General features: G+C 42.7%; 1 protein-coding gene across 1 annotated transcript in view; it reads right to left on the bottom strand.

Moving 5' to 3' along the window:
- Window positions 1–5,816, bottom strand: part of HS3ST4 (heparan sulfate-glucosamine 3-sulfotransferase 4) — a 458,553-nt gene extending 452,737 nt beyond the window's left edge. The window contains exon 1 of the mRNA XM_001370332.3: window positions 4,549–5,816. Within this exon, the coding sequence (XP_001370369.2) occupies window positions 4,549–5,291 (743 nt within the window). The 5' untranslated portion in view covers window positions 5,292–5,816. The remainder of the gene's footprint in view (window positions 1–4,548) is intronic.
- Window positions 5,817–15,017: the final 9,201 nt, after the last annotated feature.

Raw genomic sequence — 15,017 nt, 5'->3', positions numbered from 1 at the left:
GAGAGCCAAGGTGACTTGCCTCCAAGCATGGAGCTAGTAAGTATCAGAGACAGAACTCAAAGCCATGATGCCTGACTCCCAAGTCTAACATTCTTTCCATTATACCAAATTGGCTAGTTGGGCAGCAACAGCGTTAAGATCCAAACCTCTAAAACTCCATGAATTTGTGAGAATTTTATTAATTTGGGTGTTTCTGAAACCAGCCTTCTCACAGTGAGTTGGATTTAAGCATGAGCTAATGAAAGTGAGGATGACTTAAGGGGACTCATTGTTCATCAAACCCTAGAATTGAAAGGGCCTTTATGGTCCAGCCTGTTTCTGAACCATCTATAATCATTTCCTATCATTCAGTAACTGAGTGGAAGTTAAAGAAAAGTAATGAAACAAGCAGTTATGGTATAGTTTGGAGAAAGGTTCAAAAGGCTAGCTTTATTCACTATGGCTATTCCTTCCTTGTTTGTTTTTCACTTGTGTCCCTATCTCTTCCCAAAAAACAAAAAGAAAATCCAGCTTCCATAAACCAGAAGCAACAGGTCTGAGAGCAGATTTAGGTTTTACCTAAATCTTTTTTTTTCTTTTAATATGTCTTAATAAATAAGGCCTTGAGCTGTGTCAATCCAAGAAGGATTATTACAAGGGATCATAGCTTTGGTACTCTAAGGCATGACTACCACAGCAAAGTTTCAACATGCAGACTGAATTAGATTAAGATACAGTTGGAAAATATTTATTAAAATAAAGTAAATCGAAAATATGTTCATTTGAAGTTTTCTAAATCAAAATATGATCTCAGAGATCAATTTCTGTTTTTGAGTTTGACACCAACACTATAAGGATAACCAGTTCAATCTGCTCATTTTACTGATGAGGATACTGAAATTCAGAAAGATGGTTTGTCCAAGATCACAGAGGTAGTATCAGTGGTTGCTTTTGAACCCAGGGCATTTTCTCTGTTGTTTTAATTTCTCTGCATAATATAGATGTTCTACATAATCCAGCAGTCTAGCATCCCCTCAAACAGTGCCAAGGGAGGAGAACATAATGGAAAGAACCCTGTCCCTAGAGTTGAGACCTAAATTCCAGGCACTGTTCTGCCATTAACTAGAGGGGTAAGCTTAAGAAAGACACTGGCCCTTAGTGGGCTTCAGTTTTCTCCTCTATAAAATTTAAGGATTGGACTAAAAAATATCCCTTCCCATACTAGCATTATATGGTAGAGTTTCTACGGTCCCTCCTTTCCAGTTCAATAATTTTCAGAAAAAGCATGAAATTAACAACATAATAGAAAACAATGGGAGTAGGTGATCCTGAGGATAAAAATTGTAGGGCTGTTCATCTGGTTATGAAGAAAAAACTCCCCAGTTCTACAGAGATCAACCATTAACGTGTCCCTGTTTTCCTTTTCCAAAATACAAAAACAAGAAACATTCTACAAAATTAACAGGTAATAGAAGTAAAACATAAAAGCACAGAAAAGGGAAGGGGGGAAACTCAACCTATAATTAAGTGGCTCTCTCATTAGGTAAATGGTGCTGTAAGATTCCAAAAAGGATAAGAGGTGCAAGCAAAGAAACCATTACATTTACTATAAATACCACAGCCTAATAGATTAGAGAACCAGACTGGAAATCATAAGCCACAATTTCTATCCCCAGTTTCCCTGAAGACTTCTTTTTCTCTCTGGGCCTCAGTTTCTTTGTCTGCCATGATGGGATTGATGCCTCTCTGTTCCCTTTCCTATTATTACCCACTACACAGAAATGGAGAATGGGTGGGTGGGAGGAATTAATGGAAGATTCACTATCAGGTTCCAGATTTGGGAATCCCTCTCTGAAAAGGCTCAACATCATGGACTCTCATGCCCAAAAGGTCCAAGTATTTGGGGTAAGGAAAAACTCTTCAAAGGAACTTCAGATTTGGAATGAACTAGTAGGGGTAAAGCATATAGCATTCTTAAAGTGCCCCTTCTTCATCACAGACAGGCACATTAAGAGGTAATGTAATGTGTAAGCCCATATTAGGTATAAATGAGTCCCAGTTTCAGAGCTGTCAGTCACCAATATTCATCATCCATCTTCAGGGTTATGATTAAGACATCATACTGGTCATCAGGGATACCATATGGTAAACAAAGATATATAGGCCCTACCCTATTGGTGCAACAAGATTGTTACCCCCACAATACCAAGGAGAAAAAGCTAAGCATCCAAACAAATCAAACGAACTCTAATAGTATTCAGGTACAAGAGACCATATATAGCTTCTACTTCCAGGAAACCAACAGTAACAATTCATCTTCTTCCTGTGGTCTAGGCATAGAAAAAAAAAGTAGGAAAACCCTATCATGTGTAGCACAACCTATCTTGAACAACTCCAAACCAAATTACAGGTCTTCCCTCATGCTTCTAAACTTGGTTCTCATACCAGTATGTTCTCTGCAGCAACTTTAAGCAGGTATAACAATAGTCTCAGTTTCTTTTTCCTGGTTTCTGCAAAGTAGCGTGCATATAGAAAGATTTGGCCTTTGTTTTATCTTTCTCCCAATTGGTTATTTGCCACTTGGCTAAAGTTCCCTGGAGTGACTATTAAAATACCCTCTAGACCAGAATTTCCCTACATCCATAAATACTCAACTTCCCAAATGCCAACAATCCCCATCCAAAGGTGCTTTGTCTTCAATTGCAGCTGGGGGAGCAGGAGAAAAAAAGAGAAAAAGGCAACCATCCCCCATACAGCAGAAAAAATGAAATAATGTCAAGAAGAAAGCAGCCATCTCTAGAACCAACTGGTAGTACATTCAAACACCCCCAGCTTCCAGGGGTCAGCCATCATGGCAGTTGCTTCTTTGGCTCATGTCCGGCTAATCATACTAATGCCTTCTTAATGATCATCACATTCTGGAAGCCATGGCTTCCCAGTGTAGTAAATACTATTTTCACCCAGTTAAATTGGGGGTTTGCTGTTTTATGTTTTGATAGGAAGGGGATGTTTGAAGCCTCCTAAAATATTCCAATTAGTTCTCTCTGTTGAAACCAACACAAGACATTAACAGTCACATTTGCTATTTCAATTTAATGTACCAGAATGTTTGTACATCAATGTAACCCTCACAAGTTTTTAAACCTTGCATCATATTTTCAAAAGTGGAATAAATTGATCGTGATTTGGACACATTTATCACAGGTTTCTGAAGTTTGGTTGTATCTTAAAGAAAAAAAAAACTTTCACAATCCATAATTTTAGCTGGGGTAAGTACCTGGACAAATGCCTATTAGAACACCAGAAACCTGTCAAGGAACAAATGCTCCTTATTCACTTATTGCTTCTTTAAAAGGATAGCATCCCCTTAGCTGACAAGTCTGTGTTTATATTTGACAATTGTAATTAATTATAGAAATGTAACAGAATTGGAGCCAGCCTTTCAGATTTCCTGTTTACAGGGTGAGAAGAGAAGAACAAAGAAAAAGGCTATTTTCTTGGTTGGTGTCTAGGATAGAAAATGTTCTTTTGAATGGTATCAGAAATAAGAAAGAAGGGGTTATTAGTTTTACCTGAACTTAACTTTCTCATCTCTTATCTATCTCTACCATTGGCTGATACCAAGAGAAAGTGATTTATATGGAGTCTCATATAACACGGGCTTTCATCTGATGGAAAGGAACCATAGAAGGGCACAGGTGTACAATAAAAGCTCATAGGTAGCATACTGCCATTCAGAAATTGGTGCACCCTAACACAAAATAAATATAGTGCCTGTTTTGCACAAGAGGACAAGAGGGAATGGCTCTGGGGGTTGAAAACATCCTGGATCTTTAACAACAGAAAGCCAGAACTACATAGTATTCTCAGTGGCATCTTTTCCATTTCCAATCGACCTAAAAACCTTGAGTTGTGCCTTCTCTTAACTCAGGTGCCTGTGTGTCTGAGAAAAATTTCGAAAGATCCCAAAGGATCTAGAAGCCTTTCTGCTCTTCCAGTCTTTTTAAGCTCTATTCCACAATAAGGCTTTATCATTAAACACTGAAAAACGAAGGGAAAGCCAAGGGCAAGGGGGCCTCGGTTTCAGAGACACCTGCTGTCCACCGAGACGCTAGGAAGAGGACAGGGGACTCTGGCTCGCGAGGCAATACAGTCCCAGCCCTAGCCAAGCTGGCAGCCACAACCCCCACCCCGCCCCCGCCCCGCACTGCCTGAGGTATTCACAGCCCTGACCCTTGGAGATTTAAAACATGTACACGAGTGGAACTCTTCTTTCCTCGAAGCAAAATTAAGCGATCTCGATCTCTAATTCTCCAGAGGAGGAATTACCCAATGCTCCCTCCCTAGAGCAGCCCAGTGGGGTTAAAGATGCTCCTCAGCAGAGGTTAAGGAACCACATTTCTCGGGCTCCTGGAAAGGGGGCGAGTCCTAAGTTAAAGACTGCTCTTTAGACAGAGAAAGGGCTGTTTCCTTTCTCTACATTCTCCCCATCACCTTGTCTGCAGCCTTCCTTTGCCTCTACAGTCCCGCCCCGTCTCACCCTGCCCTTGCCAATACCCCTACCCCTACCTGTACCACTCCAACCCTTTCTCGTAGTTCCTGTCGAAGAAGTGCGGCTCCACGCCCACTGCCCGCACGTCTGGGTGCACTCGGATCGCCTCCAGCAGAGCCCGGGTTCCTCCTTTCTTCACCCCGATGATCAGCGCCTGCGGTAGCTTCTTCTCCCCATAGTCCGGGGTAGTGGTGCCAGAGCCAGGCCCCCCCTTTTCTCCTCCTCCGCTGGTACTATTGCTCCCCCTCCGACCGGTCAGCTCCTCGTCCGTGGTACTGGACTCATGGGGGTCTCTCTCAAAGAGCCCACTCTGCACCGTAATCATCTCGGTTGGGGCCAGGGGGGTCCGGATCCAGGCGTCCCGGTTGGCTGCTCCCCCTCCGCCGCTACTCCCCGGCCCCCAGTTTTCTCCGGGGGCCTGGGGGGAGTCCGGTGGCTCCCTTCGGCTCGCGTTGGCCAGCGCTCCCAGGGACGGCGGCGGCGGTGGCGGCGGCGGGCGCGAGGGGCCGAGCTGGACACGGGGAGGCAGGAGGGAGGGCAACAGCGGTGGGCTGGGAGGGGGGCCGCCCGAGGGCTCCCCAGCGCCGGGCGGCTCCTGCAGAGCCAGCGGGAACTGCAGAGAACTGTAGCAGCTCATGAGGCTGTAGCACAGGTAGGTGACGGACAGAGACAGGGTGCACATGAAGAGCAGCTTGCGCGCTGGGGGCCCCTTAGAGGAGGCAGTGGGCGGCGGCGGCGGTGGCGCGGGCCACTGGGCCATCGCGGTTCCCCGCTCGCGGCAGCGGCGGCGGCGGCGGTAGCAGCAGCGGCGGCGGCAGCAGCAGCCCCCGGCGCTGCCCGGACATGATTTCAGCCGCCGCCCCCGCCGCCGCCGCCGAGCCGCCCGGGTTGCATGGAGAGACGCCGATGCGCCCCCGGCCCCGGCTGCTCCTCCAGCCGCCGCCGCTGTCCCGCTGCACTTGGGGGGAGCCCCGCCGCATGGCCCTCCCGACACTGCCCCCGGAGCCCGGCTGTTGGCCCCGGGCTTCCCCCACCACCCCCCCTCAGCCTCTGGGAAGGGGACTGAGGGGGGCGCGCGAAACTCCCTGTGCAGCCGGTGGCACCTGCTCCAACCTCCGTCTCCAGATCCGCGTCTTCTTCCTCCTCCTCCTCAGTCGCCGCCGCCGCTGATGCTGCCTCTACAGCCGCCGCCGCCTCACACTGTTGCAGCCCTGAGTTCCTTCCCCGCTGCTAACTTTCTGCCGGGAGAGGAGCGGGGAGGGGAGGAGAAGAGGGGGGCAGGGCGCGCGCCCGCCCGCCACTGGGAAGCTTGGGGGGCGGATCACGCGCACCCCCGGGAAGGAGGGGAGGAAAGCGGAGAGCGCACTGGGAATAGGGCTGGGAAGGATGCACCGGGTGGGGAGGGGGCGTGCCTAGCGCGCCCTCACCTGAGGCGGCCCTAGGGTCTCTCTTCCCTGCCCTAATCTTTCCCTGCCTGGATGCCTGTAGCTCTCCATACCCTGTTCTTCCCTTGCTATGTCGCCAGGTCCCCAGGGCGCACAAGAGGATCGCACGGAGCCCGGGCCGGTGCCAAGAGGGCCAGGGAGCTTAGCGAGAGCGCTCCGGGGATTTGGTCTCGTTTATCCCTTCTCGCCAGGGGGCTCCCTAGCTTGGGGTCTCACTCGGCTCCCCTTCCTCCCGGACCGCACCCCTAAGGGATTTGTCTCCAGTTCATTGACATGTGTTTCCTTGCCTGCTTTTTTTTCCTGCTTCCTTCCTCGTTTCTGTTCTCAAACTAGCCTTTCTTCGCACTCATTGCTCTCTTTTCTTCACCCCACCCCCAACCTTGAAGGATGGAGATTTTACACAGTGTCTCTCTCCATGTGGTCCTTGGCCATGGGCTGTGCAATTTTGCTGGCCCAGTACTCTCCTAGGAAAGGGAACGTACTGGTTATTCACCTCCCTAAGAATACCTAGGCTAGCTACAGGTGGTTACGTTTTCCTCCCCCATTACTAGGAATCCAAAGGATACTACAGCTGAACCATGTTATGAAACCGCTTATTAACTGGCTTTCAGATACGTTGTGGGTTAGATCACATCCCTAGAAACACACGGGAGAACATTAAAAGGCCAATTATAATATAGTTAGCCTATATCCAATACTCTTGTTGTACCAGAGACACCATGCACTAGGACAGCGACCTTTACTGGGAGAAAAAGGATCATCAGAATGGAGAATAAACCGTAAACAAGGACAATTCTTTCCCTCATCTTTTTGAGGGATTAGAGAAAGAAAGAGGGAAGTGCAGAGTAATGGTGCAAACCCCAAGGTAGGGTCACCTTCCTGGGACAGGGGGTCCCTGTGGTAGCTTTTCGGAAAAAGAATTCACAATTCGAACACCGGGAATACCGGTCTGGCTCTCCAAGGGAGAGTGGCCTCCTTCAGAGCCCCTTTCAAAAGCCAACTGTGCCTGGGTGTTTCATGGAGCTGCCTTTTGCCTTGCATGGTAATGCAGCTGGCATCTCCAGCTTTGTTTGATCATATAATAGGTCCAACAGTTGAAAGAAAAACGTATATAGTGTCTAAATATTAACTAGATACCTGGTGCCAAGGAAAAAAAATGTTAATCAAATAAGATGAAGAACATGGACTTTTCCCATAGTGAACAAAAGCTCAATGCTGCTCTCAGCTGGACATGTGTTCTTTCTCTGCAGCTTCAGTTCAGATAAAGATTATTCCTTTATAATATATTTTTTATGGTACACTGGAGACCTCTGAAATGCAGAGTCTGGTGTCCTGTAAATCATTTCCTGTAACTAGGGATTCTTTTTCAAACACCACACAACTGCATTACAGTAACGTTAATGTTAAGGGGCCAATTTGAGTTGGCAGCAGCATGGACTGGTCCCACTTTTCCCTAGCCCTGAGCCTAGTCATGCACCTAAGACAATCCTCTGATTGTAAGGCAAGGGAAGATGAGCATTTATTAAAGGCTTACTAGGTGCCAGGAAGTGTGCTAAGCTCTGGAAATACAAAGAAAATAAAAAATAAAAATAAAAATCAACCCTTGCCTCCAAGGAGTATATATTCGAATGGGGCAGACAACTTCAAACAACTATGCACCTACAAAATTTACACAGGTAAATGGAATGTAATCTCAGAAGGAAGGCACTAGTGGGGTGGGAAAGGCCTTTTGCAGAATTGAGAATCAAAGAAAATCTGACCTTGCTGCTCTTCTACCTCCTCTCTGTACACTTTCCCACCTAATAGCGCATTCCATTTTTTCCATATTCCTCCTCCCTCCAAACCCAGCATGTTGCACTTCTAGATGCTCTAAGACAGAGACAGAAGCAACATATGAACTAGGGTCTTCTTGACTCCAAGTTCAGTGTTCTATTCACTGGATATACCACCTACCTATCTCTGTTGCCTAATGAATATATTTCAAATGTCTTCAGCATTTCATAAACCTTAAAACCCTATATAAAAATAAGAAGCTTCTTTTAACTGTGATTATAATATTGCAGCACCTTAATTTTCTACCCTTATCTCATGTTACTCCCTTCTTTGTATTTGCTCTATATTCCAGCTCTCAGCTCCCAAAACTCTTTGTTTTCCCAGCTTCATATCTTTCCTCTAGTTTCTTCCTTTACCTGGAATGTGCTGTCTTTCTCCCCTTCTTTGAAACTTTGAAACTAAATTCTTACCTACTCATTAAAGTCCAACTCAAATGTCATGTCATTTTCACAGTTTTTCTTTCTTCTACCCTCTCCATAATAACCTTTATCTAACATTTCAAAAACTTTATTTTGCAATATAACACATTTTTCTGATGCATTTTCCTGAATTATCATGTGCATACTTACCCACAAATGTATATTCTTCCATTAGATGATAAGCTTTATTAGGGAAAGAACTGTATATGTCCTTCCTCAAATGTGGAGAGAGGCTTAAGAATTTCATGGTATTAAATTGAATTGAATTGCAAGATAAAATAATAATGCAATATAAATAACCTTTTTTTAAAATTCGTTTTAAAGGAAATTTGAAGGCAAATTCTTTACTTATTCAAGAATAAATTTCTAATGGTAGAATTACAGGCACCTTGATGAATGAACTGTAATGTACTTGGAAGGAAAAGTAGAGTAGAAGTGGCAATGGATGCCCTTTGGCATCTGGTCTTTTTTATATTTAATGCTAACTGTACTTGACAGAAATGGGCTTACTTACTTACAACTGATAATAAGACTAAAGTAAAAAAGACTTGAACCATCCTAAGTTGGCAATTCCAAATGAATCTGGGAAGTGGAAAGGTCCTTTTAGAATTGAAACTGCCACCATCCAGGTTTGTACTTTCATCACTGCTTCTTGGTCTTTTCCCCAATTTCAGTTCACCTTCCTGTGTTGTTATTCAATTGTTTCAGTCATGGCTGACTCTTTATGACACCTTTTGAGTTTTTCTTGGCAGAAATACTAGTTTTTCAATTACTTTTTCATCTTATTTTACAGATGGGGAAACTGAGGCAAGCAGAGGGAAGTGACTTGCCCAGGGTCACACAAGCTAGTAAGTATCTGAGTTCAGATCAGAATGTAGGTTTTCCTGGCTCCAGGCTCAGTACTCTAGTCACTGTGCCATCTTATAGCACAATGTATTCTTATCATATGACTTCCTCAAACTAAAGTCCTTAGCAATTTGCCTACAAACTAGAATCCAAATTCCTGAGCCTGACACTCAAATCTCACCATAATCTGGTCCCAACTTCCTCCTGCTGCTACCCTTCTGCAGTCCTTTACTTCATATACCTTATATACCCACCAAAAAATATACTTGCTTTCTTGTCTCCATATCTTTGTCAAGTTCATTTCCTAGAATATTCATCTGTCCCCCTAATCCCACCCGATCCCCCAATGAAATCCAACCAGTCTTTTAAAGTCAGGAGGAAATGTTTCTTCCCCGGTGATTCCTCCCCTGATCATCCCAGGTCAGAATGATTCCCACTACCGCCTGCATTAGTCTAACACTTAGATTTTATCCCTTATAGGACATTTCCTGAGTTCCACCTTGAACTATAGATAGTTACAGAGGAATAAATGCTGGGATTAGAGTCATAGTATCAAATCTCAACTTTTCTACTAGGTAGGAACCATGTGTATGTGTTGTGTATATGTTGTGTATGTGTGTGTGTGTGTGTGTGTGTGTGTGTGTGTGTGGTTTCCACTTAATTCCTCCCTGATTACCTCATAGTAGTATGGAAATGCTCCTAGCTCCTACAAAGATTCTACTTTCTGTGGATGTGCTTTGTCAGCCTCTTCCAAACTTGAAGAGTATAGCCAGTTGTCATGGCTAAAATAAGGGTAGCAACTGGACTTCATGTTCATTGGACTTTTTCTGAACATGGCTGTGACCCACCTAGGCTAAGTTCACTGACAGCAGTACCAGATTGGCTTTCAAGCTATAAATGTGGAAGCAACAGCAACTCGAAAAGACCATTTTTCTGTTGTAGAAGGGTTGTGAGATAGATAGATAGATAGATAGATAGATAGATAGATAGATAGATAGATAGATAGATATCTGGAAGAAGTGCCCAATCCAATGGAAAATATGGATCTTTAAAGCATTGAAGTAAGAAATTATAGTTGTCACTTAACCTATCTCCCCCTTCATTTCCTCATCTATAACATAGAAATGATAATAAAGCTTGTATCACCTCCCTTACAGAGCTAGTATAAAGAAAGGATTTTGGAACATCCTCCTGTAATGGGGGTGGGTGTGTACCGATATATATGTGATTCATTGTCACAGTTTAACAATTGTCTTATCAGTCATCATCTATCATGTCTCATCTACTCCCTCTTGACTCTGAGCTCACTCTACTCCCAGACTTTCCATATTAAAGGTGCCTTCTACCTCTCCCTCTAATTGGTTGGTTCCTCTCAGAACCTCTGTTTTAAGGAGGAGGAGGACCAGGCCAGCCATGTCCTATCCAAGCTTTACTTCTTACTCTGGTAGACTTTCTCTACTATCTCCAATGACCTCAGAGATCTTATCATCATGGAATCTCTTTCTGCTCCTGGACATCACACACTAGAAGTACCCTCTACCCTGAAGCTTCTCTCTCTGATTAAATGGTTGGTTCCTCTCAGAATCTCCATTTAAAGGAAAAGAACTAGGTCATCCATGTCTTCATTCTTAGCCAGGATACAATCCTGACCCTCTCAGACTTTCTCTACAATGTCCCCCAAGAGGTAGCAGGTGATTTGGTGGTTAGAGAGCCAGGCCTAAAGAAAGGCTGTCCTGGACTCAGACACTGGCTTAGAAGGGCAATGGATGACCGAATTCTAGATGTGGGAATCAGGGTTTCATCAGGCTAAAACGATGGACAAAGGTAACAAAATTATATTCAACTGAGATAGCTATAAAGTTCTACTTGGTAAAAAAAACAAATTTGGAAGATCAGGAGAGAAAATATATAGTTTATATTAAAATGATCTGAAGACTTAAATGGATTATAAACTCAATGAGTCAATAATGGGACATGGCATCCAGAAAATCCAGGCTGATCAAAGACTACATTAAAAATACACAGTAGGGGCAGCTGGGTCACTCAGTGGATTGAGAGTCTGGCCCAGAGATATGAGGTCTTGGATTCAAATATGACCTCAGACATTCCCTAGTTGTGTGACCCTGGGCAAATCATTTAACCCCTATTGTCTAGCCCTTACCGCTCTTCTGCCTTGGAACCAATACACAGTATTGATTCTAAGATGGAAGGTAAGGATTTTTAAAAATGCACAGTATTTAGGTCTAAGGGACTTATAGCTCCACTATATTATACCCTGATCTGACCATATATGAAGTTTTCTGTTCTGTTCGTTAGAACTCATTTTAGTAAGAGCAGTTCCAAACTGCAGTATATCCAAAGAGAATGACCACAATGGCAAGGAGAATTGAGACAATTCCATATGAGTCAATTATTTAGAAATGAGCATGTTTAGTTTAAATCAGACTTAAAGGATAGAGACAGGAAGGAAAACATGAGAGTTATTTTCAAGAAATTGAAGAGTTGTCACATGAAAGAAGGGCTAGACGTTTTGTCCTTGTTCATTTGAACTTTAGAATAAAAGACTTCAGACTGGTAAAACCTTAAATTTTATCTAACCCATCTTCCATTTTTTTAATAAGAAAACGCAGCCCTTAGGGTTTAAGTGATTCTCCCAGAGGCATATATGTAGCAATAAGTAGAACCAGGACATGTTGCACTTGGCCTCAGAGATCAGAAATAGGATCAATGAGTAGAAATTGAGAAATTCAATTTTCCACCTGATATACAGAAAATTTTTCTGATAATTAGCAGTGCCTAAAAACATAATAGGCTGTGTTAAGAGATAGTGGGTACTCTCCCAATGGGCTTTGAATGCCAGACAAAGGACTTTCAATTTTACTCAGGAAGCAATGATAATAGAAATATTTGATGTTTGTAGAGATATACAAATCAGTTTGAATTCAGCAGAACCTCAATGACTATTTGGGAATATTCAGGGTGGACTTGATAGACACTGAAACCCCTTGCCACACTAAGACTTAACAATTCAGTAATTCTGTGAATTCTGATCTTGTCCCACATGGCAATATTTGGATCTACACAGTTGCTTTCTTTATACAATTCAACTAATTTTCCAGTGTAGGCTCAAATAAATCTATCTTTGTAATCCCAGTAATATTCCATATTTGTTGGGCTATTTGGCCTAATTTTAGAATCCTTGACATGGATGCCACCTAAAACATATTCCTCCCCACTAATAAACATTCTTCAAAAGTTATTGTTTGTCTACTTTTATGCTGGGTCTCCTTGTCTGAATCATGCTGGAATATGTTAAGACCAATCCTCTTCTGATTGGGCATAGGAAATCTAACCTCCATTTTCTGATGTGGGCTAATTTGCTCCTCCTTAAGGAAATTGGTAGCACCCTTATTCCCGGAGAGCATCATATTTATGGAAAACTGAGTGCAGGCACCCAGTCAGCTTAACTCACTGTAGCTCAGAACTCCTGAGCTAAAGAGATCCACCAAGCTCTGCCTCCCCAGTAGCTGGTATTAGAGCTGGTATTATAGCTCCCATTTATTAAAAATAGCTCACCTTTTTGTGGTTTACAGAATGCTTTACTCACAGCCCTCTAAGGAAGGTAGAATAAGTGTTATTTTCTCCACTGCATAAAGGAAGAAAATGAGTTTTAGAGGATGAGTTGCATAGGGGTCCACAGCTATTAAGTATCACATAGCTTATAAACATTGATGACTTCAGAGCTGATATCTGAACCTAGGGCTTCCATCTTCAAATCCACAAATTTTTCTGTTCCACAAAGGGGAAAAAAGCTGTTTTGAACAACTATCCTGAGAGAGAGAGAGAGAGAGAGAGAGAGAGAGAGAGAGAGAGAGAGAGAGAGAGAGAGAGAGAGAGAATATGAATGATATGAATGACTACTATCAGATCCATTCCTGAGAGTGGGTTTTGATGGAAGCTGTGGTGACGCAGGAAGAGGAGTTCCATATAGCAGAGAGTGAGAGATGGATGAGAAAAACATGAGTCCCCAAAGCCTTCTCCTAATAATACTACCTTGGTTTGGCTCAGTTTGGCTCACAGGAATATTGTCAGGATGGTATAACACCCAGCTCAAATGCCATTGAGCCCATGCTAACCTCCCAAACTAGAACTGAATCCACCCCCTCCCAATCCACTGTTGTTATGCCCCTCTTACAGCACAAACTACCTAGTGTTGTTGTAACCCTATCTGTAGCTCTTATTGCTAGATAACATAGGCTTTCTAGACCAGGCACCAGGAGAGTAGACACCATTTCTTGCTCTTTCTGCTTTCCTGAGCACCAAGCATGATGCCCTTTCTCTAGTAGATGCTCAGCTTTTGTTTGTTGAATCTTATTGAACAGAAATCAGCCCCATTACCTGTATGGTGATCCTGAGACTCCTCATGATACAATAGAAGGAACTCTGACAGAATCAGAAGGTCTGGACAAGCCCATTTGACTGGAGCAAGGAGTACCTGGTGGACAGCAGTAGGGAACCATAGTAGAATGGAAAGCTTCTCAAGATGAAGAGCCTTGAATCCCAGGCAAAGGAATTTAATTTTTACTCAGTAGGAAATGATAGTATCAATAACAGTTGATGTTTGTATAGTGTACAAATCCTTTTGAATACATTATCTTTTTTGATTTCCACATAAGTCTGTGATATTATTGTTATTATTCCCATTTTACAGATAAGGAAACTAAGGCTTAGAACCTTTAACCCTGGTCACATAAGTGCTGAGGACAGAATTTGAACCTAAATCTCTCTGATTATAGGGCTTTCAAATTCCTACAAGAGGGAACTCCTGAAGATTTCAGAGAATGGCATAACAAGAACCTAAGTAAATTTATAATAGTACTGCTAAAAGAGGTGGGGATTTAAGTGAGGGCAGAGGATGACCAGAAAGTGGGGGTAGAAAGATCTATGGGGAAAGAATCACAAGACTTCAAGCAGATGGCAATGAAGGCTTGTCCTAAGGCGGGCAAAAGGGCTAAAGTAGAAGTGAATAAATGGAGAAGAGAAACACAGCTTGGTCATCCTGGTGCCAATGTTGATATTTCAGAAGCAGGAACTTTGTTGGACCTGATAAAAAAAAAGATTTTTAAAGGCTTTTAAAAAATCATTTAATCTAAAATTCAATATAAGTACTGCTATGTGTGAATCTTAGAAAACAAACAAATCAATCCAGGACCTGCTCTTTTCAGATGTGAAGCTAATTTGGCAGGGGGGGGGGGGTCGTATTTATTAGGAAGGTCAAAGTTCAAAACTATGATTCAGACTCTCCAATCCTCTCTATTTGGGAGCCACAGTAATCACACTCCTCCCTCCATATACTCCAGGCAGGCTATTTCTTTTCAAAGTGCTTATGGAGATACTAGCTAATTGAAGGATGCCCACAGGACCCTTGGGAAATCAGTTCACCTGAAAATATTGCTTATTTTTTCATCAATGCCATTCATTGTAATCATTACCCTTGTAAATAGTATAACAACATTTTACATGTAATAGTTGGAGAAGTAGAGGAAAAGGTAAAGTAACTTGGAGAATATGATAGTTGAGGCTGAAGTGTTCCTCTGAACTGAGTTCTGAACCCAATCCCTCCCTCATTATTCTGATGCTTGTTGAATTTATTTTCTGGATTCACACATATAATACATATAATTGTAAGAATTTAAAACCATACTAAAACCTCTGGGACACATTATAACACATGTAATATTATATTATATTATATTTATTACATTATATTGTGTCATGTTATATCATTACATTTTATCATATATACACACTGAAAAACATAATGTTGACTCATTTTTCTTAGAATCATAAAATGTTTGATTTGAAGGAAACAATAGTACCTAGAAAATATGTTAGAACTGAAAAAAGTCTTTAGAATGTAGAAAAATATAAGAATTTTTATTT

The sequence above is a fragment of the Monodelphis domestica genome, chromosome 7, assembly GCF_027887165.1.
Source record: "Monodelphis domestica isolate mMonDom1 chromosome 7, mMonDom1.pri, whole genome shotgun sequence".
NCBI lineage: Eukaryota > Metazoa > Chordata > Mammalia > Didelphimorphia > Didelphidae > Monodelphis > Monodelphis domestica.
Note: the sequence above shows the minus strand (reverse complement) of the source record. Positions and strands in the feature narration are given on the sequence as shown.